The sequence below is a fragment of the Mus pahari genome, chromosome 1 (assembly GCF_900095145.1).
Source record: "Mus pahari chromosome 1, PAHARI_EIJ_v1.1, whole genome shotgun sequence".
Taxonomy (NCBI): domain Eukaryota; kingdom Metazoa; phylum Chordata; class Mammalia; order Rodentia; family Muridae; genus Mus; species Mus pahari.
Window position 1 is genome coordinate 108962656 of NC_034590.1, and position 23874 is coordinate 108986529.

Below are 23874 nucleotides of genomic sequence, written 5' to 3' on the forward strand. Positions count from 1 at the left end.
CCAGAAAACCTGGGGGTAGCATGCAGTGGAGAGGCTGCCAACCTTGACCACAGAGAAGGGTGTCTCTAAGGTCACAGAAGAGGGTAACCTTGGGCCTGCTTTTCTCTGCCCCACTGGGGTCGGCTCCCTGTGTCTGTGGCCCCATGGACCCTGTTATCACGCTTGCAGCAGCCACCCGCAGGCACCTTCCCGCTCTGCCCTTCCCAGGGACTGGGCAGCCTTCATTGTAAGGGGTGAAGACGTCCTGAAATTGATTTCTCTGTTGGAAATGGGATAATTAAACCGGTTGTTTCTCTCTTCATCATCGTCATAATAAAACGAGAGTACAGAGGGGTTATGTGTGGCATAGAGTAATATTGTGCTGCCTTAATATGAAGGAGCGTTAATTGAATACAAATGGCCTTTCTGGGTGTTGCTGAGTTATATTTCAGAGATATGGGATAATGATGCTATTTAATCATTTTTACAAGATATAAAATTACTGGCTGCTCTAGGGAGATCATTAAGGAAAACAATTGTTCACAGCAATTGAAAATAGGGTTTTAATTATTTAATACAGAAATTAAACTATTACAGGACCAGTGCTGGAAGAGGCAACTTAATAGAAATTTATATACAAGCTTCTGTGAACATTTTAGTTTTATTAACCTGCCTAATTCCTTAATCTAGACCAGCTGGAGGCTACCTTAGCTGCGGCCATAACTTCACTGCTGGGATTGTCTGGGCAGGAGGAGGCAAGCTACTGGGAAGATGGGCAGTCTGACCAACAGGGAAATCGGAGAATTTGGCTTTGGAATTCCAGGGACCACTGAGAGAACCCCCAAAATTCTGGCAGTGGCTGTGTGTTACATGCAATGGCCCCGGGAGAACCAGATCTAGGCAGAAGAGGCTGTGTGGCAGACGGTAGCTTGAGGCTGGAGAGGCAATGAGAACAGGGGGCCAGGGACACCATCTGCGTGCTACCCTAAGCAGAGTAACCTCCTGGGAATGTTGTTCTGGAGAGCTTCATGAGAAATGCTGAGAAGTGATGATGCAGTATGTGGACCCCAGCTTTGGTGAGTCCCCTCCAGAAACTGGGTGTGACCCGAGTGAATAAGGGCAGAACAGGGACTGATGGCCAAAGGCCTTGCTCCAGAGCTCCTTAAAACACCTCAGGGGAAGGTTTCCAGCTTTTCCTTTCAAACTTTCTTGGGTGGAGGCAGAAGACAAGGAGTATAAGCAAGGACACCAGGCACAAGGGAGGTGGCTGCTGAGATGGGAGACTGAGTGTCAGGAATCCAGGCTGTGTCTATCTGTGCTTCTGCCCGGGGCTCCAGCACAGCTGACTGTAGTCTCCACAATCCCTCATGTGCCCCTGCCCCTGCCACTGCCCCTGCCCCTGCTGTAGGTGGTCCACCAGACAGCTCCAGGCTCGGTGTCTAGAGAGCCCTAGGTACTGGAATCTAGTCCTTAGGAGGTAAGGGCTGCAGAATCAACAGAGGAGCTTTGCCAGGGACCTCTGGCCTATTCCCAGCTTTGGCTGCCACCAATTGGAAGGAAAGGATGTTTTAAATGGGATTTTTGTTTAAAATTATCAGATGCAATGTATTTCACCTCCTGATGTGACGAGTTTGGGAAAACGAGATGATGATGGGAGGAACACACCCACCAAGCCCTGGTGCAGCTTTGTTAAGGACTTTTTTTATGTTCCAATTTTAAAAATAAACAGTTAACAAAAAAATCTTTATTTTAAAAATTGGAAAAATTCACCACTTGAAGAGAATAGACTTTATCTTTAAGAAGCTAACTGACCAGCTATGGTGGGGCTGGCCGGCCTGATATAGACACTTACAGAGCATCGCTGGTAGGTCATGGGCTGTGTGACAACATGCTTTGCCATTTTCAAGGGCCTAGATGGCATCAGACCTTTGGTCCCTCTTCTCTGGACCTTAGACAGGTAAGTCCTGGCTCCTGTTACCCTGGGCATTTCCCAGAGAAGGTGAGGCTGTTAAATGACACGCTCAAGGTCAAGGTGAAGACCGCCCAATGTGACTCCACCTCCACCTTACCCACCTGTGCAGGGTCACCTGACATTAGGGAAGTCCAGGCTTGATATGACAGCAGCCATCACCCTTGTGCCTGATGCCCCTGCCTCCCCTCGTATCTGTCGCCTCCAGGCGAGGCATCTTCAGAGGCAGGGCTAGGTGCTTTACCCAGAGGCCATCCGCCACTGGAATTACATCCTGTCTCCCATTATGACCAATAAATCCCAGGCAATCTTTTTTCTCCTCATAGTTTTTAGGGTTACATAAATTTCACCTATGCAATTTTTTCATGCTTGAATATATTACAGAATGCCACTTCTGCCGCTGGAGCTAATTGATAATGTGATTTGTTATGTTGCCGGGACATAATTCAGAAAGTTATTTTAACGCCTTTGATACATGGAATAGCACTCACTGTTTAATATTTCTCACATGAGCAGACACGGTGTGAGGTGAAGGATGTGATGTTGCAGATGAAATATTTCCAGAAGCTTTTATTCTTGTTGTTTGGGTGAGTGCCAACATCGTTGTAGAAGAAAGCTCATATTTCCAGCACCGCTCCGATTTGAGTGTATCCCTTGGTTATTAGTTAGTTTTGTGTATTTTTTAAATTCTGGAATAAGTATGCGTATATGTTTTTAAAGGGAAACAAACAAACACAACATCGGCGCGTCACACACGAGTCTCCGAACGCCATCAAGGATGTTTATTTGACAGACTTCTGTTTCAGGTTAAGTTTAGATTCTCTGAAGTCAGAAAAATAGTGTGCAGCCCACCCCACCCCAACCCCCCATGCTTGCACTGTTGGTGGGTTCAGGCAAAAAGAAAATTCCCACAATTCAAGAGCTTGTAGCAAATTACACCATTCTGTCTGTCAAGATGTGCGGTATCACATCGTCCCACCATGGTGGATCGTGCTACCAGCCTGCCGGGCTTGGGCCACCATCTCAGGCACCAGATCCAGTGTCCTGAAATCTCAGGGCTGTGCTCATAGGACCCTTGCTCTGCCAGCTGAAGCACAGGGCTATGGCCCAGAAGGGGTGACAGGGCATAAAAAAGAGCCAACCTCCAGCAGAAACCCCTCCTGTTCTCCACATTCCCTTCAGTCCTTCCTCCTCNTCCTCCTCCTCCTCCTCCTCCTCCTCCTCCCCAAGTGGTGACATTTTGCAGGGTGGTGAGAGACAGTGACATGCATGGGTCCCCAGCGTTGGTGAGGCTGTCATGCTTCTGCCTGTGCATAGCTCTGCTCTCCCATGTACACGGGTGTCACTGCCAGAGTCAAGATGCAGAATGGGGCTGTCACAAGGGTCCTTGCTGCTGTTCCCAGCCCTACCCCCATGCCCTGGCAATACTTGTTTTTCTACTTTGCCATTTGAATGTTTCGTAAGGAATCGTAACTTTTGACAGTAGCTTCTATTTCTAAGCAGGGACCCTCCAGGTCCATCTAGGTGGCTTTATTGATGGCTTGGGTTTTTTTTTTGGGGGGGGGGGTTGTTTGTTTTAACACAAAAATGAATGCTATAGTTCAGCTCTGGAGTATTCTTCAAAGCCCTTAAGTCAAAAGCTTGGTCCCCAGTGTCACTGTGGGTTCTTTAAGTCTTTGGGTGTGGGAACTTGAAATGGTTTGTGGGACCCCAGACTCACTCCTGTAGGCAGCTCTCCTTGCCATAGACCTTGGCATGCTGCACTGCCTCTTCCCAGACTCACAGCAAGACGGTGAGCCAGAATCAGCCTACATTATTTATTTATTTATTCATTTTTATCATGGTGAAGGGACACTGATCCACACTGTGGTGTTCCATGGAATGTAGCCTTCTGCTCACTGAGGGACATTTGTGCTGTGTCTGGTGTTTGGCCACCATGAACAAGGCTAAATGCTCATACATGTGATCTAAATGTGTACACATGAGGTGGGAGTGGGGGACGTAAAGCTCCACTTCCTTGGGATGAAGAAGTATCCAAGACTGCACTCCGGGCTGAGGGACCCCAGATGCAGGTTTTGTTTTATATAAGCGTCTTCTGGCATGGCAGCAGTGTTACACAACACTGTCGTTATCATTTTCCTTCAGCTATTATAGTCAGTATTTGTACTTTAGGCCACTTTAGTGGCCTGATCCGGGAAGTCTTGGCATCAGTCCCTCAGTGCCCACAGGCAGGGAAAGGTGAGTGCTCAGTAGCCGTACTGGGGTTGGTGTGTCACCTTGACACAGGCTGGAGTGATCGCAGAGAAAGGAGCTTCCCTTGAGGAAATGCTCCATGAGGTTCATCTGTAAGGCATTTTCTCAATTAGTGATCAAGGGTGGGAGGGCCTAGTCCATTGTGGGTGGTGCCATCTCTGGGCTGGTAGTCTTGGGTTCTATAAGAGAGCAGGCTGAGCAAGCCAGTGGAAGCAAGCCAGTAAAGAACAACCCTCCATGGCCTCTGCATCAGCTCCTGCTTCCTGACTTGCTTGAGTTCCAGTCCTGACTTCCTTTGGTGATGAACAGCAATGTGGAAAGTGTAAGCTGAATAAACCCTTTCCTCCCCAATTTGCTTCTTGGTCATGATATTTGTGCAGGAATAGAAACCCTGACTAAGACAGTAGCACATGGGGACACTGAGCAGGTTTAGGACTCTGAAGATGCACTCAGCTGTCAAGAATGCCTCTTTCAGACCCTGTCATTCCCTTGGGTGACATTTTCCCCAGGGCTATCCATCTGACTCTGGTTCTGTGGAGACAGCTCTGGGCCCCACAAGGCTTAGGACAAGAAATAGCTGTCACACACTGGTGGCTCTGCACCTCTTGCTTTCACAGGTCTAGTTCAGAACACAGGAAAAATCCCACTACTGAGATGATCTGAGCGTTCCCCAAGAGCTATATCCAAAGTCAGTGTCTGTTGTGAGGTGTGAGAAAGTAGGTGTTTGGGGCCCAGCTTAGAAAGTGACTGAGACTTATCAAGGTCTTGCTGTGTAGACCTTTGGCTGGATCCTCGTGGCTTTGTAAGGGGAAGGATACTCCCTGCCTGTAGCATCTTGGGACACAGAATTCTATCAGCAAGAAGGCCATTGCCAGACACAATCCCCCGGGCTACCAGAACCATGAGGTGAAATAGTCCTCTGGTCTTTCTGTAGTGTTGTGTCACTAGCAGAGAGCATGGGAAATAGCCTCACCCTGACTCCCTAGCAGCGGTAGCAGGCAGTCAGGGAAGTTAGTGGAGCACAGTAGGACTCCAAGCTCCTGCCTGGTGGACTGTTCTTTGCTCTCCCACTTTCCTGGCCAGGGAGCCATAATGGGCAAAGAGGATGTACACCTGGATTTTGTAGTCCATCGCTTAGAGTGGCATCCAGGGCCTTGGGGGTCACCCTTGACTCATATCACCCTTGACCCATATCAGGAAAAGCCTGTTTGTAACTGCAGATGGATCACATAGGAGATGGGTCTTTTTTTTTTTTTCCCCAAGAGTCCTGACACAATATCCAGGAGACAGGGAACAGGAGGACCACATTCATCTCCAGAGTGTGGGGTGGGTTTGGTACATTTGGGGTCACTCAGGTATAACATGCTCTTGTCGGCTTTGATGGAGCCAGAGTGTGTTGGTGATCCTAGCCAGAAACCCCAGCTCCTGTGCTGAACTTCCAGAAACACACCATACACTTGGTTTTGTTGTTTACTACAATACTGAAACCAAACACAAACGTGCAGGCTAACGAGAATTAGCAAGAGCCTAGGTGCTATACCAAGCAACAGCTGTCTTCTCAGGATTATGTATTGTGGACAGAAGGACAGATATCAGGCTGTGTCAAGGCTGGGGTGAGCCCCAGAAAGTGGGGAAAGAGCCCTGAGTGGGGAGGAGTCATAGAGGGGTAGAGCTAGGGATAGTGGCTTCACAAAGACTCCAGGGTTTAGCTCACACGATGGCTTGGTGAGGCAGACCATACAGAACCCAGTTGAGGGCAGTGGTGAGTGACTCCGGGGAATGACGCTGCAACCCAGAGAGCTGCTCATTCTTGGAGACTCGTGGTTTCTCGTCTGTGGAGCATAGACACAACCTGTGAATCCCAGAGCTCTCTGGCAGTAGCCTGGGTCCTGCCAGGATGTCCAGCTTCACCAAGGACATGGTGCCAAGGAGAGGGGAGCAGGGTGGTGCTTCTGGTTGCAAGGGGCCATGAGTTCTCCCTGCAGCCTGACCACGGCAGCCCTGTTACTTCCCGTTCCTCGGTGTGGACAAGGTGTGGAAACTATGGGGGTCTGACTCCATGGCTGCCCATGGGTTGTCAATGACAGCACCAGGATAGAACCATGCCTGACCCCTATCCACCTGTCTACCTTCGCCATACTCCATGAGACACCCTAAGGCTGGAGACCAGCCTCCTAGCTCCCTCTGTGATGCTGAGAGGCACCCCTGCCCTGGCAGGACAACCCACAGGGGACCATTGGGTTCCTTTCTTCCAAGAACATGCTGATTGCCTCAGCATGGGCTCCTCTGTGCTGACAGGAACTGGAGGACCAACACTGCCGGCAGTGGTCATGAGAGGCCTTTTCTCCATTTATGGCAGAACGACATGCTAGCCCGCTCTGTGTTAGCTGGGTTGAGTCATGCCCAGTCCTTTTTCTGGTTTGTTAGGAAGGAGCCAGACATCACCACCTTTGCCTACCTCTCTGGTCCCTCTTCCTTTATTTGGCTGCTCAGTCACTTGCTCTATTACCAATTTGCCCATTCACTCTGCTAACTCACACATCCATTCATTCATTCACTCCCCACTCACTCACCTGCTCTATCACTTACCCACTTAATTCACCCCTCAACTTACTAGTTTACTCATGAACACACGAGTTCGTCCATTCACTCACCCATCCACGTATTCACTCTTCATTCATTCATTCATTCATTCATTCATTCATTCATTCAGCCACTCATTCATTCATTCATACTCCTTTACACACTCGACTCCTTGCCCCCACCCCAGCATCTCAGGCGCTGGGGAAGCACGTGATTTTTCAAAAGTTAATCTCCTACTGAGTTGTATTGAATGATTTTCGGATTTCTCAATTTTAAATCCTCCCTGGATAAATCTTTCTGAGTTATGGTAATTTTCACTTTAGCATATTGCTAAATGCAATTAGCTAGAGTTTTATCTGATTTTTTTTTACCCTAGTATCCACATATGAAATTTATCTGCAAATTCCTTCACTGCAGCAGGCATATCTTGGCACAAGGTTTGTTTTGAAGGATGAGTAGGTGGGGTTTGTCTCATCTAGAACAGGCAGCACCCTGTAGCCCTGCCTGAGGCTTAACCCCTGAGGCTAGGAGCTGTGTGAGATTTTACAGGAACAGGAGATACAAGTCGGAGGGTCTTCCTGGCTCTAGCATCGTCCTCAGTCTGGGAGTTCCTCTTCCTGGAGGTTTTCTTGTCTTGGTTGAGGAAGACTAGGTGGCCCCACGGGTCTCATGGACTAGGTAGCCTGGGTGGTCAACTCCCCAGAGCCATCCCTCTGGGCAGATCTCCCCATCTTTTCACAGAGAGTACAAAAGGGAGCTCTTTTGTTTGCTCTCCCTCCGTCTTTCTCTTCCCCATTCCCTCCCTCCCTCCCTCCCTCCTCTCCCCCTCTCTTTCTCTCTGTGTTTGTGATGGGCTAAAGGCTGAGCTACTCCATGTTCTTGTTCAACTCCAGCTCACCCAGAGGCTGAGCAGACCACATTGGCTTTTTCTACAAGGAGAGTGCTTGCTGGTTCATGCACTCCCCTTCCTCCCTCCTTCCCTCCCCTCCCTCCCTTCTTTCCTCCCCCTCCCTCCCTCTTTCCTTCTTCCTTCCTCCGTTCCCTCTTTCCTTCACTGTCCCACTCCTTCTCCCTCCTGAAGTGGGGACACCCTATCCCTGAGGGCCATGGAACATAATGGAACCCCAGGGACTTCTACAGACAAGCAAATGGGTGGGCAGCCTCTACCTTACCTTGGTTACCTGTTTCATTGCATAGCCTATGAATGAGACGAACTGTTTTTCCAAGTGGCTTGCCAATTGCCAACAGGTCTGGGGTGGAGACGGGAGAGAAAAGTCTCTTCAGGTGAGCTACCCTTGGAAGGCTTTTAGCAAAAGCCCCAAAAGACTTAGGGATAGCCAGGGTGCCCACTCACTGTCCCACAGGATGGTGGCCCTCAGCACGTTGTCCTGCATCAGGGTGGGCCACTGGTTGTCGACAATGCTCTCAACCCCTACCAGACTCAGAAGGATGGCCGTCTGGATGGGCTTCACCAAGGACTGCTGTGATGTGCTGTAGGGATCCATGGGCTGGTACCAAGGGGCTGATGGTGCTCCCTCCATCCTCCCCTGTACCAGCTGCTAGACTGCATGTGTGGGCCAGGGCTTTTATAGTTCTGAATCTCGCCCACAAAAGTTAAATGTTATTTAAAGGGAAATAGCATTTTTAGGTATCGTCAAATCTGTCGAGTGGCAGCTCCCAGGCCTAGCATGGAGCCCACAGTAGGAGTTGGTACCATTAGGTAGAAGGTGCTGGCCAGCCAGCCCTGGCAGTCCATCAGTCCCTGGGGTAAGCTATATTGCTTATAACACACCCCCCCTTCCCAATCCATGGGCTCCTGGTGACACGAGAAGAACAGTAGGTACCTCTGACCCTCTGAGCTTTCTAGATTCCGCTTCCGGCTGTGAGAGGACCTTGTCAAGTCCAGTAGGATCATCATCTGGCATTCTGCAGGACACAGTCAGGCTCCTCAGTAGTCACCCACACCATTACCAGATCCCCGTGGGAGCTACACTCTGACCAATCAACCTGATCCTTGAACTTTCAACAAGCTCTTTTCAGGTACCCACTGATCACACCCAGGAAATGAGGAGCAAGCCTACTCAGGGTCACTTCTAATTCTTCCTGCATTACGTATGGAAGCTTCTGATATTCCATACTGGTGCCAAGAGAGAGAGAGAAGGAACCTCAGTGTATACCTGTGGGGGTGGTATGAGAAGCTGGCCCCAAAGAGGGGATGGCCCAAGGGACTGCGCACATTAGAGGGCCTTGGAAGGTAACCTGCTTGCTGCAGATGTGAGGGTCTGAAGATGGTCACGAGTACTTTGGGCTGAGTGGGTCACCCTAGACAGGAATGTTCACTGAAACAAGTGGCAGTGTGTGGTTCTGGTGTGGACCTGCATGGGCACAGAGATGAGATGAGCTTTGGTGACAGTTCCCATAGGCAAAATGTCTACTTGTGCTTCTGATGATGGGGTTTTGCCCGATCCACTTGCGTATGACTGGTGCATGCCCAGGGCTACCAGCTGACAGAATAGAGCTGGTCAGCAGGGAACTATTCTGTGGCCATGGTGGGCACGGATGCCCTGATGTGGAAAGAGCAACCAGACAGTTTCTATGTAACTATGCCAGGGGCCATATGCCTCACAAGGGAGGAAGTGACATCTCTGGGATCCAGGAAAGGCTTATCCATGGACTGTGCATGGTGGTTAGCTCTAAGCAGTCCAACAAAAGCATCCTCCTACAGTTGGGAAAAGGACCTTGGAGAAACACAGACACACCAGAGGGTCTATGGCTTGGGGCCAAAATGACTATGGACCACAAAGACCAGCACACTGTGACATTCCAAGTGCTCGAACATTGAGCCTGCTGTGTGCCGTGTGTTATGGGTGCTGTGGCAGCATGGCCCTCCTGGCAAGGTGCCTGTAAGCACGTGGTACTCAACATGTCACGTGGTAGTGCTTTCTTTGATCTCTGAACTTAGCCTAGGTTACTTCCCACCTGTGGTGTCCTCTGCTTAGCTTCTGAACCCCTTTAGTCTGTGGTATGTCTGGGCACAGCATTTCCACGATCCCCCTGAGCCTGGTGTTAGTAGACACACTGAGCCATGCGCAGACTGGGAAGGTTCTGCAGGGTTCTTTCAGCCTAGCCCTTTGAGGTGACACTTCACATCTGATGCTCATCTGTGGGAGTCTGGAGATCTGAACAGGGCTCCTCTGCATATGAGGAGGTGCTGAGGGCAACCAGGAGGGCGAGTGACCCTGTGGCTGCCATTACCGCTGTTGGAAATGGAGTGTGGGGACAGTTTTCAGATAGACAACAGGTTAGGGAAGGGTGCTATGGCTTCTCGAAGCATTGCCCTGGACTCTGGATCAAACAGCAGTGGCTCTGCTTTCCTTCCCAGGATCCCATATCGGTGCCTGCAGGCCCTGACTGGGGCTGTCAATGTGGGAGGGGCCTCACCTTGCAGATTCATGGCTACCAGTCTTTCTATTTTCAGGTGGGATAGGAAGGTCTCCATTCCGTAGAAGAAAAAGCCTCTGCAGCTGTCCAGTAGCTGTTCCCAGTCAGCCTGGCTGCAGGGGGTGAAACCAGCCAGTGGACATGACCACACCCCATCTGGCCTAGGGGAATGCCCCTGCAACCCTCCTTCCAGCAGGAACTGTCCCCTTGCCACCTGCACTAAACCCTTTATTCTACTGTGGGGCCCAAATTATTTTTGTTTTCCAGTGTATAGCTGGCCTCAGATGGACCCCCCCACCCCCCCTACCCCCACTCCCAGGGATGGACTGGTCTAGAAAGAAACATGCATCTCGTGCCAGTGGAGTTGGCTAAGTCTTATAGCACCTCCAATACAGGGACTAGGTATGGTCCTCATCACCAGCTCTGACCTCTTTTTTTGTTTTGTTTTGTTTTTCGAGACAGGGTTTCTCTGCATAGCCCTGGCTGTCCTGGAACTCACTTTGTAGACCAGGCTGGCCTCAAACTCAGAAATCTGCCTGCCTCTGCCTCCCGAGTGTTGGGATTAAAGGCGTGTGCCACCATGCCCGCCTGGCCAGCTCTGCACAGGCTCACTCCTGTACCTCTATGCCTCTGTACCAACTGTCGTGGTTCCCCCTGCTCCAGGCCCATCCGCACTAAGAGACAGGGATGACAGAATGCATGCCCTTAGGAGGCCAGTGTATGACCCTACCCTAGCAGTGCCTGGGTTAGGCTAAAAGAACACTGCAGCACCTTCCCAGTCTGCATGGACATTCAGGAGCCTTGTTCCTTCTAACATCAGGCTCAGGGGGATCATGGAAATGCTGTGCCCAGACATACCGGGGACTAAAGGAGTGCCTTCTTTAGGAGGCTTGGCCTGAGGGGATCTGAGGTTACCTGGGGCAGATCCTGTGTGGGCGAGTGACCCTGGGACTATTACAGTATCCTTTACTTAGTGCTGTGCTCTGGGCTCTATTGGACAGACCTAGCCAGCAGGGAAGGTTTCGAGTCAGCTTTTGAAGACCCAGGACCCAACCTTGGAAAGTTGTGGTTTCCTAGGTACCCCATCCAACGTCCGGTAAACGAATCTCGGTACTTCTCCAAGATTTCCTGGGTTACTGTGACAGGTCTCAGTAAGTCTGCAGGAAGAATTGAAAGAGACTGTGACTTCCATATCAAGGCATGGGGGATGGACTCCTGTGCCACTGGGCTGGGACATAGGCTAGGGAGGAGTGAGGTTTAAGCACAGGTGGGAATCCTTTCCTCTTCTGTTGGAGGAATTGGTAGAGAAGGAAGGGGTGGGGGTGGGGGGGAGGAAGGGTTGAGGGGAGGAAGAGGCCCCAATGAATCAAAGTGTTTAGAATGCCGAGGTGGTTAGCTTGTATTCGGATCCAAGGCTCCAAGGCCACTTGAGGTGATTTCCATACAGCCCTGAGAGCAGCTGGCACCAGGCCTGGGTGGCCTTGGCCTGCCTGCCAGGAGCCTGTGTGACCTTCTTACCTGTGCCCCGGGCCTCCTCGTAAGGGTCCACAACAACTGGGTCTGAGTCAAGGACAAACAGGAACCAAAGCAGAACCCTGGGGTCCATAAGCACCCATCATCAAAGGATACACTTGATGGTGTCCGAGTCGATTAGGTTGCATTCCGGTGGGATGATCCGGATCATGGTGCTCTGCAACAAGATGGAGGTATCAACGCCTCCATCACCAGCGGGGCCTGACTGAACTCAAGCTGAGAGGAGCATGGGGTCCCTGGGCTCCCACCCACCTACCCTCAGGGCCTTCTTTCCTGGAGTTTTCTTCTTTAAGTCCTTGCTCTTGGCCTCCTTCTTCGTGCTGCCTTCTGTGGAGGACAAGGCAGGGTATGGAGCATCAGCAGGGACACGATAATGCAAAGGCACTAGATACTGTTGTTCAGTTGCTCAGTTTTGAATTTTGTGAATCTGATGCGGTGAAAACAATTGATTTTTAAGTTTTGTCGTGTAAAAACACAAAGCTTTGTAGGCCCAAGGAAGTCTCCTGAGGAAAGACAGTCCCCAAGGTTTACTATAGGTACCCATTTCTGACCATATTCTGCACAGGAACTCACCAGGTATTTGCACCCCTGATGGTTACAGGGTCTCTGCACAGACTTCAGAGCCTGTGTCTTTTCTATGCTGAGGTGTCCCCAGTGGGCAGGTCTTTTTGGCTTCATGTGAATAGCTCCATGCTCCACTGGGGTCATCTTCCTCCTTCTCCACCCCGTGTTATACCCTCCAGGGTGGGACTTCCACAGGGAATGGGAGCTGAGGCACAGGCATGACTCTCAGCCATCCCCACTTTGCCAAAGACACTTCTCGGGGACATACTAGGAAGGCACTTGATTCCCTTCCTCCCTCCCTTCCTCCCTCCCTCCCCCTCTCTCCTGTTTCCCTCTCTCCCTCCCTCCCAACTCCTGCTCCTTCTCTCCCTCCCTCCCTCCCTCCCCCCTCTCCCTGAATATGTGTGTATGGTCATTTCTTCACTCCCTCACCACCTGCAATCAGACCAAGTCTCTACAACTGTGCAAGAACATGCCCCTGAGGGTTTCAATTCTGTGGTTTCCAGGTTTGGGCTGTCAAGGGGAGGGGTACAATCTGAGAGGTTTTATGTCTACTCGTGCCTTCACAATCTTATGTAAAGGCCTAGAGGAGGGAGCATGGGTCGCCTGTGCACCAGCGTGTAGCTTTTTTTTTTTTTAAGCTTTATTTATTTATTATATATAAGTACACTGTCACTGTCTTCAGACACTCCAGAAGAGGGAGTCAGATCTCATTACAGATGGTCATGAGCCACTATGTGGTTGCTGGGATTTGAACTCAGGACCTTCGGAAGAACAGTCGGGTGCTCTTACCCACTGAGCCATCTCACCAGCCCGCGTGTAGCTTTTTATGATTGCCCCCCAACTGTTTCCCCAGTGTTCTGTGTGCCGCTCCCTCCCATCACCACCAGCATTCCTAGCAACAGTGGCCAAAGCACGTGCCTCTTCATCGTCTCTGCTACTCGAGACGGTGAGCCTCTTACTTTAATTATTTCTTTAAAATGTCCCATTCAATCCTTCATCTCTTACGTGGATTAGCAAACACAGTTGGTACATGGTAGATGGTTCTGAAGCACGCATGCACCATGGACTGGTGAAGCCCAGATTGCCAAACGGTCACACCACATATTCCCCTGTCAGGCGTTTGGCAAAGTTACCTAAACTCCACCCTTAGCCACTCTCAGAACACATGGCACGACATCAGCCACATCAACATGACACTCAAAATCAAAACCTTTTCTGCCAGCTCGAATTTTGTGCCCTTGGTCAGCAACTCCCTGCTGCCAGCCCCTGCCTTCCTTTCTAAGGTTATAAGGAGTTGAACCGTCTAAGATTCCCAGTGTGTGTGACATAGTGTATGCTTGCTGTCTGTGCCTGGCGCAATGTCCTCCAGGCTCATCCATGCCCTCTTAAAGTCAGCCTTCCTTCTTTCCTGGGGCTGAAAGTGCTCTCCTGTGTGGCTATGTCCATCTTTTGTAACCATGGTGGCCAAGATAGAATATAGATTTTAATAAGTAATAATTCAGGAATATTGGAGGGGAGAACATGTTAGCTGCAGGGAGGTTTGGAAGTGCCCAGCCATGGCGCTGTTTAAGACATATTAAAATAGAAGTGTGTGTGTGTGTGTGTGTGTGTGTGTGTGTGTGTGTGTGTGTGTGTTGGCCGGTAGTGAGGAGTGCCTGTGCATCTGCTGGGGAGTTTAGAGCAGAGTGGCAATACTACCGCTCCGTGCCCCAGGAGCAGTTTGGAGGACTTTCGCAGACTGGACCATCCTGCAGTCTCATAGGAGCCTCACTCAGGGGCCCACCTTGTCTCGCTGCCCCACAACACTGAGCCAAGTGAGTCTGGGTGTCAGAGTTTTCACTCAGTGGGATTCTTCTTTGCTATTATGGTATCAGCACCCATGAAACATGGGTTAGAGCAGGCTTTCCGTTCACAGCACATGGTGTCTATTCTGGAAGTGATTTTTGAATGGCCAAGGGCCAAGGAAGACGTGAAAACACTTGGCAATCGTCTTCAGTGTTGGGTATGGAACCCAGGGCCTTGTGCATGCCAGTCAAGCACTCCACACTGGGCTACACCCCCAGTGCCTTGCTCATTACTTTTTGATGGGAGTTAACAGTATTTTATCTGGAAAGTAATTTAAAAATTTTTCCATTTTAAAATTAAGTACTATTGTGGCTAAGGTACTACTCACCTATCTCCTCCTTATGGAGACGGTTCCACAGCATCTGGAGAGAAAAGTCTCGTGACAGGGAGGTGACCTCATTGAACATGGAGAGCCCCTCCAGGGGCAACTCTAGGAGGACCTTGTCCACAATCAGGATCATGTACTCAGGGTCAGGCTGCCCTGTGGAACGGAAGTGGCGGCAGCTCAGACACAGGAGAGACCAGCTCTGAGAACGGGACAGACCCAGGGCTTCAGCTCCGTCACTCCAAGCCCTGACATTGTGGCTAGATGACTGGCCTGGTGGCTGCTGTCCCGGGCATGGAGATATGAGGGAAGATAGGTCCCCAGCTCGGCTTGTAGAGGCATGGCTGCATTACTGACATGCCAGGGTCCCTGAGGTAGCCACTGGTTTTGATGGTGGGATCAAGTTTATGACAGAGTCACTAGGTACTAGGTAGTGGTACACCTTATAGGACGCCACATCTCAAGCTACCTAATTCCCAAGGCAGGCCATGTAGTATCCGGGCAGATGAAAGTTCCCCTCTAGAGGACTTTTCAAATGGTCAGTCCTTCAGAGAGCCCTGGAAGGAAGGCTCGCCCTCATGACCCCACTGGCAGCCTCTCTGTGACCATGGATGTGGGCCACTGACTGACTAGGTACTGCCACTCTGCATGCAGTTATGCTGATATCCAGAGGTGGCACTTTAACTGGATTCATTCATTCACTCACTCACTCACTCACTCACTCACTCACTCACTCACTCATTCATTCATTCATTCATTTTCTCTCTCCATCTCTCACTTCCTCTCTTCTTTTTCTTTCTTTTTTTTTCTTTCTTTTTTTTTTCTCAAGACAGGGTTTTCTCTGTCTAGACCTGGCTATCCATGAACCAAGCTGGTATCCAACTCACAGAGATCCACCTGCCCCTGCCCCTGCCTTCTGAGTGCTGAGATTAAAGGCCTGCACCACCCACTATCAGGCTTCAACTGGATTTTCTTAATTGCTTAAAACCTAGCAGTGACTCTTTGTCTCTGTTTTCAGTCCTGGGAGTTCAGTGCAGGGCAGAGACTCAGTTCAGGAGAGAGGCCACAGGAACTGACTGACCTGCCCACAGAGTATGAAACTGCACGCAGTTCTCTGGTTGCTGTAGTACTTCGGAGCAACCTCCCCTCACCCTAATTTAGGCCTCACACATTTGCAATCTTCAGTTCTTGGGGTGTTTGCTGCATCTGGCTCATGGCAATTTGGCCAGCTCAACCTGGGAGAAAAAGCTTGCAGCTTTTTAAAAATTTTTTGCTGGGGGGGTTGTGTCAGAGGAGGGGAGCAAGCAGCCATCCCGTTTGCCATCTATCAGTTCTTTGTGGCAATCGAAAAGGAGACAAAATTTAACATAGGAAATTGCCTTTTAAAGGAGTCAGTTGTTAGTAAAATCAGAGAAGCTAGCCAAGAGACAGGATGGGCCCCGCACTTGACCTTCTTGCCTGGAGTCACACAGTGAAAGCAGCCACCCAGTCTCCCCAGTCCAAGTGAAGATAGCAGGGGTTGTGCTAAAAGTCCCCCACAGACAAGGCCGCCAGCAGAGACCACATATGGGCGCCAGGTGGATGAGACAGAGCCCTTTCCCATGGCTACCTCTGGTGAACTCCCCAACGCAGGGCAACAATGCTCATCGTTCCTAGAAAGACCAGCAGACTGTCATCTGGCCAGGACAATGAGAGCTGGGTATAAAACACACTGCTCTTGCTTAAGGGCACTCCTGTGCCAGGAACTGATAATTTGTCCAGAAAGGGCAGCATAGATCCACTGTTTGATAATCCTTCTCAGTGAGCTGTCAGCCTCAGTGCCCAGAACCATCTAGGGCAGTGTTTTTCAGCCTGTGAGTTACAACCCCTTTTGCAGGGGCTGGACAACCCGTTCACAAGGGTCACCCTAAGAGCACTGGAAAACACATTAACATTACAACTCGTAACACCAGCAAAATTACAGTTATGAAGTAGCAGTGAAGATAATTTTAGGGTTGGGGAGTCAACACAACATGAGGAACATTAGGAAGGTTGGGGATCCCTCTTCTAGGGCCTTCGGCCCAGCCGCGGGCGAGTTCGTTATAGAAGACCTCAAGGAGAGGAACCTTAGGTCCTGTGTAGCATGCCCAGGTAGGACTTGTTTGAGCATGGAACCTGTGACTCCTGACCCACCCAGGCTTTCTGTGAAGGGAGGGTGAGTGCCACCACAGGGTCCTGAGGTACCTGCTGGTGGTGGCCCGTGGGTCTGTCTGTCCCTGCCACTTACCTGAAGGGAGAGAAACTTTCCTTTCCTTCTCTTTGCCTTTATTTTTCCCTGTGTCACCCACAGCGGTTGGCATCTGATTTCTGAAATTCAGAGTGACGGTGTTCAGGCTTTAGGAAACATAGGGAAACACTTGCAGACGTTGAGACGCGCCACTCAGCCCAGTCCTCACCTGGTGATCGCTGCTTAGGCTTTGTTTCTCTGGGCTCTCTATGTAAACCAGGCTGGCCTCAAACCCAGAAATCTTCCTGTTTCCTGAGTGCTGGGATTAGAGTCCTGTGCTACCACACCCAGCTGTCACTCAGGGCCATCTCTGCATCTGACAGGCAGTGTTAACAGAGGCACCTCAGGGTGCCCTCATGCTGCTGGAGAAGAATGCTCAGCTCGACCGACCATCACCTGCCTTCCTTTCTCCCAAAATGAGTGCCAGAGGCTGAGCCCTGGACCTTGCTAGTTAGTTCTCTCGCATCAGACTCAGACCAGGGCGGTCAGTGGGGCAGGGACAGCAGCCTATAAAACACACAAAAGAGCTAGGCGCTTATGCCCATCCTGGGTAGGGCCACAACACCCAGAGACGAGTTTCCACATGGAGGGAAGTCTCAGAAACCAGCCCTGGATGTCTGCCCATCACAACTGGCTACTTAGCTCAGATGGGTGCTTTCCTGTCTCCAGATGTGAGGTGGTAGCTAGCCTTCAGCTCTACCCAGCTGGTCTGGCCTGTGGGCTCCAGGAAGACCCTGGTTACTTTGGGGCTCATAGCCCCAATGTACAACAGCCTCTAGCTCCTTCTATTACCAGCTTCAGCTGGTCACAGCTGCCCATCACCCGGTTTGACGAAGATGGCTGCCCCTCACACCCGGGAGCCTTCAGAGGAAATGACATGCCGATACCTGCTTTCTGGGAAGGTGAACTGGGGGATGATGGGCTTCAGATATTCCTCCATCTGCTCCAGGATGCTGCTGAGACTCTGCGTGCACAGGGCTTGCTCCTTAACAGGCAAGATATAGTTCTGTCTTAACTCAAATCACAGCCTGTTGTCCAGTGGACTGGATATGACTTATACTCAAATGGGAAACAAATTAGGAAGACCCCCTGGAAATCATTAAGCTCCAGCCCTTCCAGAAAGAGCGCTGGACTGCTCTTGTTTTCCCCAGCACAATGCTCCCAGCGGCTTTCCGGGAACTATCCTGACATCTCATCCCCGTCCCTGTCCTCTGATGACACCGTGGAATGTCCCGCTGATAGGGAGAGGCCCAAGACAGGTAACCCTATGTTCTGCAGAGAAGAGGTAGCCAGACCCCTCCTCTGGGGTCACATTCAATTCAAGGACTCAGAAGAGCTCCCCACCTTTCACAGGGCTTCCCTTTAATCCTCTTGAGTGCTGGGCCCAGTACCCGGGCCCAACCCAACCTTGGAGTCTTGGTTTTTCCCTGGGATGGGCTGCAGTCTCCATTCTGGCTTAGAGTCTCAGGCCTCAAGTACTTGGGTTCGGGGTCATAATTTGGCTGTGTACCTTGACCTGTGTCTGCCTCTGGAACCACTGGATACTGGTCAACAGGTCAGAGATGGCAGTTGGGCTCGTAGACACCCGAGTTACCTTGCAATAACCTGTCAAGATATACCCATGGCCTTTACAGGGCTCAGAGCAGAGCTATTGGAGTTGTGTGGGCAGATGGAGACCCTTGTGAGGGTACTTAATCTTGATGTCTCAGAGGTGAGGCATGTGATGGGAAGGTCTTCTGGTCGCATGGAGTTCCCCATTCTTCTCTGGGCAACATGAGGCTACTACCCAGAAAGTTCAGGCAGAGGCAAACACAGTGGTGATTGACAGAGGGAGTTCTAGGGAGGCATGGGTCCTCTGGATCCCTTAGAAGGATGTGGGGCCTCTATTTTCTCTTGTCTCCTGGGTTCAGCCTCCCTTCCCCTCCCCTGCTCTGTGGTCCTGCTCTGTGGCAAGGATTTCTCCCACCCACTGCAACCCATCTGGAGTGGATGGGAGGAGCCCTGCTTGGTCACAAGCTTACCGCCCATGGTCACCAGTTTCCCCTTGGGTGAAGGCATGGACTTTGGTCTCTCAAAGGCAGCACCATACAGACAAGACCTGCAGGCAGAGCAGAGGTCACAGGCCCATTCCCAGAGGAGGTAAACAGCCAAGCACAGAGGCCTAGCGAGCCAGTCTGCAGCCGGCACCCAAACAGGTGCCTTTCAATGTTTTATATCGGCAGACAGAGGCCAAGGAATCAGTCTATATAAGCCAAGTAAGAGGGAAATTACAGAAGGTCCAGCAGTACAGGCCTAGCCAGAGCTATAACAGAGAGACCCCGTGTGGGCACAGATCAGTGCGCCTTCCTCCCAATACATCCCTCATCATCATGGAAATTCATCCTGGTCTTTTCCGGGAGGATCAGAAGAGGGCTTCCCATGTCTCTGGATTGAACGAGTGCCCATGCCTGTCAAGTGGACTAGCTGAGTCTGCCAAGTATGTGTCTCAGATGGCCCAGTTGGCCTCAGGCTAGGGGCAGAGGTGTGGTAAGCTTGCTCTGCCCATGCCTCCTGGCTGGGCTTCCTTGACAGGGTGGAGTTTTACAATGATTGGAGAGGAAAGCCTCACCTGTCCTGTGAATGCTGCAGAAACAGGATCCGGAACATGGGCGGGATCTCATTCAGGATGTTGAAATGCTGCTCTGTGACACAGAGGCTCTGCCATGCCTGTGTGTGACAGGAGATGGTCACTCAGAATGGCCACTGCTCTCTGGTGTCTGGGCTGTGGAATGCATCAGCACCACAAGGGGGCAGCAGAGGCATGAGAAATTCACTGGCTCCTCAAATTGCCCAGCTCTGCCTACTAGCGGATGCAGTTCCCAGGAACCCTAAACAGCATCTCTTCAAGGTCCTTACCGCCTCCTTAAGCCTAGCTAAGGGCTTCCACTCAGCCCCGAGGCTGCAGGCTGCAGACCTAGCTTGGGGTCAGTTTACCCAGACCCCCAGTTCTCCTGCTTCCTGTGAGTGAGTAATTCTAGAGGCTGCACACCTCAGGGTCCCCACTGCCCATGGCAGGCAGTCAGCATGGGCCCTGAGGAGTGCTCCGAGATCGCCTGTGTGAGTTGGTCAATGCTCATGGCTTCAAGACAGAGCTTTGGGTTTGCAAAAATGAAACGATGTCTTAGAAAACTTTTGTCAAAGAATAAGAAATAGAGAGCTACATAAACCCTATGTGAGGCGCCAAGCGGACTCTTCACAATGGCCGTACCCATATGGCAGGTGAAGAGACAGGTCATGTTGTTACCATGTGGGGGCTGTGAACGGACTTTATTGGTGGTAGCTTGCTTCTTGCCTAGCCGCTGGCCACCTCAGTATGTGGGTAGCCTCACCACACTGGCTCATGCAGAAGCTAGCTCTCCTTGCCCCAGTGTGTTTTGTTGTGTGGGTGTACCAATGTACTGCCTTCTCTGGCTGATTTCTCTCGCCTGACTTCACAGGTGATCTCTGTCCTTGGGGACCTGTGGAGGCTATGGGAGTTTAAATATGGATGACCCATCCCACAGGCTCATATATTTGATGGTAGGATTAGGAGGTGTGGCCTTGCTGGAGGAGTGTCTCTCGGGGTGGGCGGGATCTGGGGTTTCAGAAACCTATAGACCTTCTCAGTAAGCTCTCAGCTACTTCTCTGGTGTCATGGCTACCTGCTGCCAGACATCACTGGCTCTTTACTGGACTTCACCAAGACCTCGGCTCCCTTGGGGCAAGTTATGGAAAGGAACTACAATTCTTTCAGCCTTCTTGTGCCTGTACCCATGGCATATGAGATTCAGAGAGATGGAGAGGTCCTCTAGCACCACACAGCTAGAGGCGGCAGGGTGTGTATCACTTAGAGACTGCCCTTTTAGCACTCAGTGAGCAAGCGCAGAGGCCTATAGGTCACAGGAGGGTATGTTCAGGCTCCCTGGACCATTACCCTGAAAGAGGAGGTCAGCTTCTGCTCTATACTGGCAAACAGGCTGGTGGACATCTTGTCTTGTTGCCTGAGTCGCTGGTGGAGCTGCAGCAGGGCCGCCAGCTGTGAGCTGCCCGTGTTGTTCGTGGCCGTGAGCAGAACCTTCCGCATCATCTCTGAGGTTGAGCAGCTCTGAAGCAGAGCAGAGAAGAGTGGTGTGTGCTGTGTAGGAGGGTGGCAGAGGACAACTGAGCCAGGAGTGGCCATCTAGGAGTCTGTGTGTCACCCTCTGCTGGGCCCCTGTCAGACCAGGTGTCAGTGCTATGCCAGCCCTTTCTCTGGAGTCTCAGTATGTCCCACCATGGAGAGTCGGGGTGTGTGTGTGTGTGTGTGTGTGTGTGTGTGTGAGAGAGAGGGGGGGGGATGGGGGATGGTGGTGAGTACAGCATGCGTTCACTGAGCTACAAGAACAGTTACATACATGGCTGGCTTCCATTACTTAAGGACTAGCTTGGCCTGAGGCTCAGAGAACAGGGAGGATCTCTTCTTTCAACCACAGGACCATCCCATCTTGTCTAGTGGACAGCAACAGGGCTGGTAGGTGCTAAGGCACTCCCACCCCAGGGGAGACAGTCAAGGGCCTTGACTGGGCAGAGGAGGGCTATACCTGTGACAGTGTCAGGAACTGGCAGGTGGTGATGGGATCCAGGGTGCCAATGCATTCCACCATCTCTATGCTGGCAGAGGCCACGATGTCCAGAAGGTTGTTGCTCAGGGAAGTCTGTATACACTGCAGCAATACCTCCGACGTCTGAGCCAGGAACCTCTGGGCCAGCACCATCCTCTTCTGTGGGCAGTGCAAAGCTCAAGCCACAGTGGGCTCTGCAGGCGGAGGCCACCAGGGGACAGGTAGAGAATGCTGCGTACCTTCAGACCCTCAGCCTTTCGGCTTTGCTCCTTGGGGGCTTCCTTGAAGACTGCCGAGTTCCTGGAGGAGGTCTCTACACTCCTGTCCTCTGTGTCTGTCTCCAGCGATCTCAGGCTGTTCTGCTTAGTGCCTACCTACAGGGCATACCACACGATAGAAGGTGTCTGTGGATTCCTGCGTGGCTGGCAGGGAAAACACAGATGCCAGGGAAGGGAAAGATGGTAAGGATCAGTGGGTCCTTCAGGTTGTAAATGATCATGTAATATCGATCACAAGTCATGTGCTTGTGGGGTCAATGGTGTTACTAATGTGGTGGGAAGAGGGAGACAATCTCTTAATGGCCTGCACACAAAGTGGGGGAAAAACTAGTTCTACACAGATGGCCTGGGGACCCCAGCCCAGCTGACATCTGGGGAAGCCACCTCTCACACTTTGCCCAAGTGTGTCAGTGCTACCAAGACCCACCGGGTCCTGTCCACCAGCAGCCTTAACAGATCCCTGAGGACAGAAATCATCTGTGAGAACAGGCTAGTACTCAGGAACAGAAGGTGTCTGTGACAATACAGCACCCCAAAAGTCAGACCAAAACCATCGAGCCATCGAGCCATCCAGGGAAGAAATCTCACAGTGGTATGTGGGAAACCCATCAACAGGCTCAAGAGGATGAAAGTCCTATACATTAAACTTAGGAAGCTTCACGGAAACGGGCCAAGAGGAAAGATCTCATCTGGAAAACAAGAAGGAAGCTTGGGAGAGAGATGGAGAGCTTTGGTGTCAGGAAGCTGAACAGCAGCAAACAGGCCACACCTAAGGAACAAACATGGAGGCGCTCCGGGGCCTGGAAAGAGGCCGGTGTGTCTCCTGGAGCCTCCTGAACTCCACACAGGGGTCACTGCATGTTTAGAGTCATCTGTTCCTCACTGTCTTGAAAAGACCCTAACTGAGGACAGACAGGAGGGGCTCCTTGAAAGTCCCTGACTCTGCTACCTGTGCAGATGCTACAAAACACCTGCTCACCAAGGGCTCCAGCCCCATCTGCTCACCCAGCGTGGGTCTTCCTGGTCTCCTGCTGTCTATAGCCTGGGAACTGAGCCCAGGGTTTCAGAGCTAGCTGGCTGGGAGCTTCCCTGAGTTCTGAGTCCTGGGCATGGCTTGCTACAGTGGAATGTGAGGGTTTCTACAGGAGCTTGTCTGCTAGGCTTCAATTCCAGCTTGTTCATGGAAGCTGGCACCATCTTGGGGTAGAAGTACCTCTGTTCAGGCTCTTAGGATGGGGACTCAGAGACAGACAGGCTTGCAGGAGTTGTTGCTAGGGATCTGAGTTGGGTCACTGCTTCTGTCAGAGAACCCCAACCCTAGAGGAAGGTAGGCCTGAGAGGAACAGAGGAGAAGGTGGTATTTTCCCTTCTTCGAGATTTCCAAGGCTGTGTGGTATGTAAGAGGGTCACAGAGGCAGACACCACACAACCCAATGTATCTTAGGATCGAGGTCAACACCCCCAGGGACCTGTGCACAACCAGACACAAGTGACCAAGACAGAGAGATGCCAGGGCCAGACCCTCCCTAGTTGAATTGGTGAAGCACCTCGGACATCCCAACTCCACAGCTGAGATGGAGAAATCGGGGAGCAGACTGCAGTAGGAAGAATGGACACCTACCAAGAGCTCCTCCTCCCAGCAGAAGGAAGGGTACACCGGATCCGTTTGCACATACAGCAGATGGAGAGCCTTCCCAGCCAGGATCAGGAGCCGGGCACGGATGTCCACGCAGCCCACACACAGTGGCTGCAGACTCTCCAGCTGTGTTAGCACCAAGTGAGGCAGTGTCCGCTTCAGGAAGAACCATTGCTTTGGGAAGACAAGAAGGTGTGTCACCACCAATGGTTCTCATGTGACCCCCTCCCCCAGTCACCCAGAGATCTGAGATGACTTCCTAGCAGAGAACATCTGAGTACTTTGACATATGTCCTTTCTCTGCGCAGTCCTGGGCAGTAAGCTTGAGAGGGTGAGTCTAGGACTTAGACATTGGAAAGATCATATACGGCATCTGCTCTTACTGTAAAGGAGAGCTCACTAATAGAGGTTAATGGCAGGATTCATTTATGTTCACCTTGGCTTGTCTCACGGCGTTTAAGAGAATGGGAGAGTGCTGGAGCTACAGCTAAGCTGGTGGAGCACTTGCCTAGGGTTCTATCCTAGGACTGCCAAAAGAAGTAAGAAAAAAAGAAGGAAGGGAGGGAGGGAGGAAGGGAGG

General features: G+C 51.3%; 1 protein-coding gene across 1 annotated transcript in view; it reads right to left on the reverse strand.

Moving 5' to 3' along the window:
* Window positions 1–5790: 5790 nt before the first annotated feature.
* Cfap46 (cilia and flagella associated protein 46) overlaps window positions 5791–23874 on the reverse strand; it is a 78660-nt gene continuing 60576 nt past the window's right edge. Inside the window, exons 42-60 of the mRNA XM_021209545.2 lie at window positions 23280–23468; window positions 21620–21754; window positions 21360–21539; window positions 20714–20884; window positions 19370–19467; window positions 18783–18859; window positions 18272–18366; window positions 17649–17746; window positions 16762–16841; window positions 14499–14651; window positions 12015–12085; window positions 11855–11915; window positions 11744–11779; window positions 11280–11382; window positions 10226–10338; window positions 8629–8710; window positions 8139–8275; window positions 7957–8034; window positions 5791–6033 (exon numbers count right to left, since the gene is read on the reverse strand). Of these exons, the coding sequence (XP_021065204.1) occupies window positions 5912–6033; window positions 7957–8034; window positions 8139–8275; window positions 8629–8710; window positions 10226–10338; window positions 11280–11382; window positions 11744–11779; window positions 11855–11915; window positions 12015–12085; window positions 14499–14651; window positions 16762–16841; window positions 17649–17746; window positions 18272–18366; window positions 18783–18859; window positions 19370–19467; window positions 20714–20884; window positions 21360–21539; window positions 21620–21754; window positions 23280–23468 (2079 nt within the window). The 3' untranslated portion in view covers window positions 5791–5911. The remainder of the gene's footprint in view (window positions 6034–7956; window positions 8035–8138; window positions 8276–8628; window positions 8711–10225; window positions 10339–11279; window positions 11383–11743; window positions 11780–11854; window positions 11916–12014; window positions 12086–14498; window positions 14652–16761; window positions 16842–17648; window positions 17747–18271; window positions 18367–18782; window positions 18860–19369; window positions 19468–20713; window positions 20885–21359; window positions 21540–21619; window positions 21755–23279; window positions 23469–23874) is intronic.